This window comes from Lucilia cuprina, chromosome 6 (genome assembly GCF_022045245.1).
Source record: "Lucilia cuprina isolate Lc7/37 chromosome 6, ASM2204524v1, whole genome shotgun sequence".
Taxonomy (NCBI): domain Eukaryota; kingdom Metazoa; phylum Arthropoda; class Insecta; order Diptera; family Calliphoridae; genus Lucilia; species Lucilia cuprina.
Window position 1 is genome coordinate 37620748 of NC_060954.1, and position 553 is coordinate 37621300.

At 32.5% G+C, this 553-nt stretch overlaps 1 protein-coding gene across 1 annotated transcript in view; it reads left to right on the forward strand.

Moving 5' to 3' along the window:
- The window catches only part of LOC124420622 (islet cell autoantigen 1-like), a 52341-nt gene extending 52065 nt beyond the window's left edge, over positions 1-276 (forward strand). Inside the window, exon 2 of the mRNA XM_046954088.1 lies at positions 76-276. Coding sequence (XP_046810044.1) covers positions 76-276 — 201 coding nt within the window. The remainder of the gene's footprint in view (positions 1-75) is intronic.
- The last annotated feature ends 277 nt before the right edge of the window (positions 277-553 follow it).

Sequence of the window (553 nt, forward strand, 5' to 3'; positions counted from 1 at the left end):
CAAAATATTTAAGGAGATTTTAAATTAGTTTATAGAGGAACTGTTGTATTAAAAATTTTATACATGTATAAATAGGATGATGCTGCTCAAGCTCCACAATCGGAACCATCCGAATCGGAAGAAGCACAACCGTCAGAAGAAGCACAACCGTCAGAAGAACCACAAGCCGATGAAGGTCAAAGTGAACATCACCATCACCACAAACATGGACATCCTAGACCACCAAAACGTACACCAGTTTTCGGTATCGGATTCCATTTAGATACTGGAAAATAATTATAGAACTGAAAACTAGTACATAATTAAATAAATATTGCATAAAAGTTATACTTGAGTTTTATTTTCAATAGTAAACTAAAAAAACTTACTTTTAAGGGAAGAAAAAGTTCCATTATTGCTATACCGCAAATAAATGTGTATTATACTATGTATACACGGTTGTTAGATCTTACAACGTCGGCAATAAAATGCACAGAAAATGTCTAATAATCCTGTCATTTTACAAATTTTGCCTTGCAATATTTTCGGTAATGCTTTATTTGACAATGTTGCA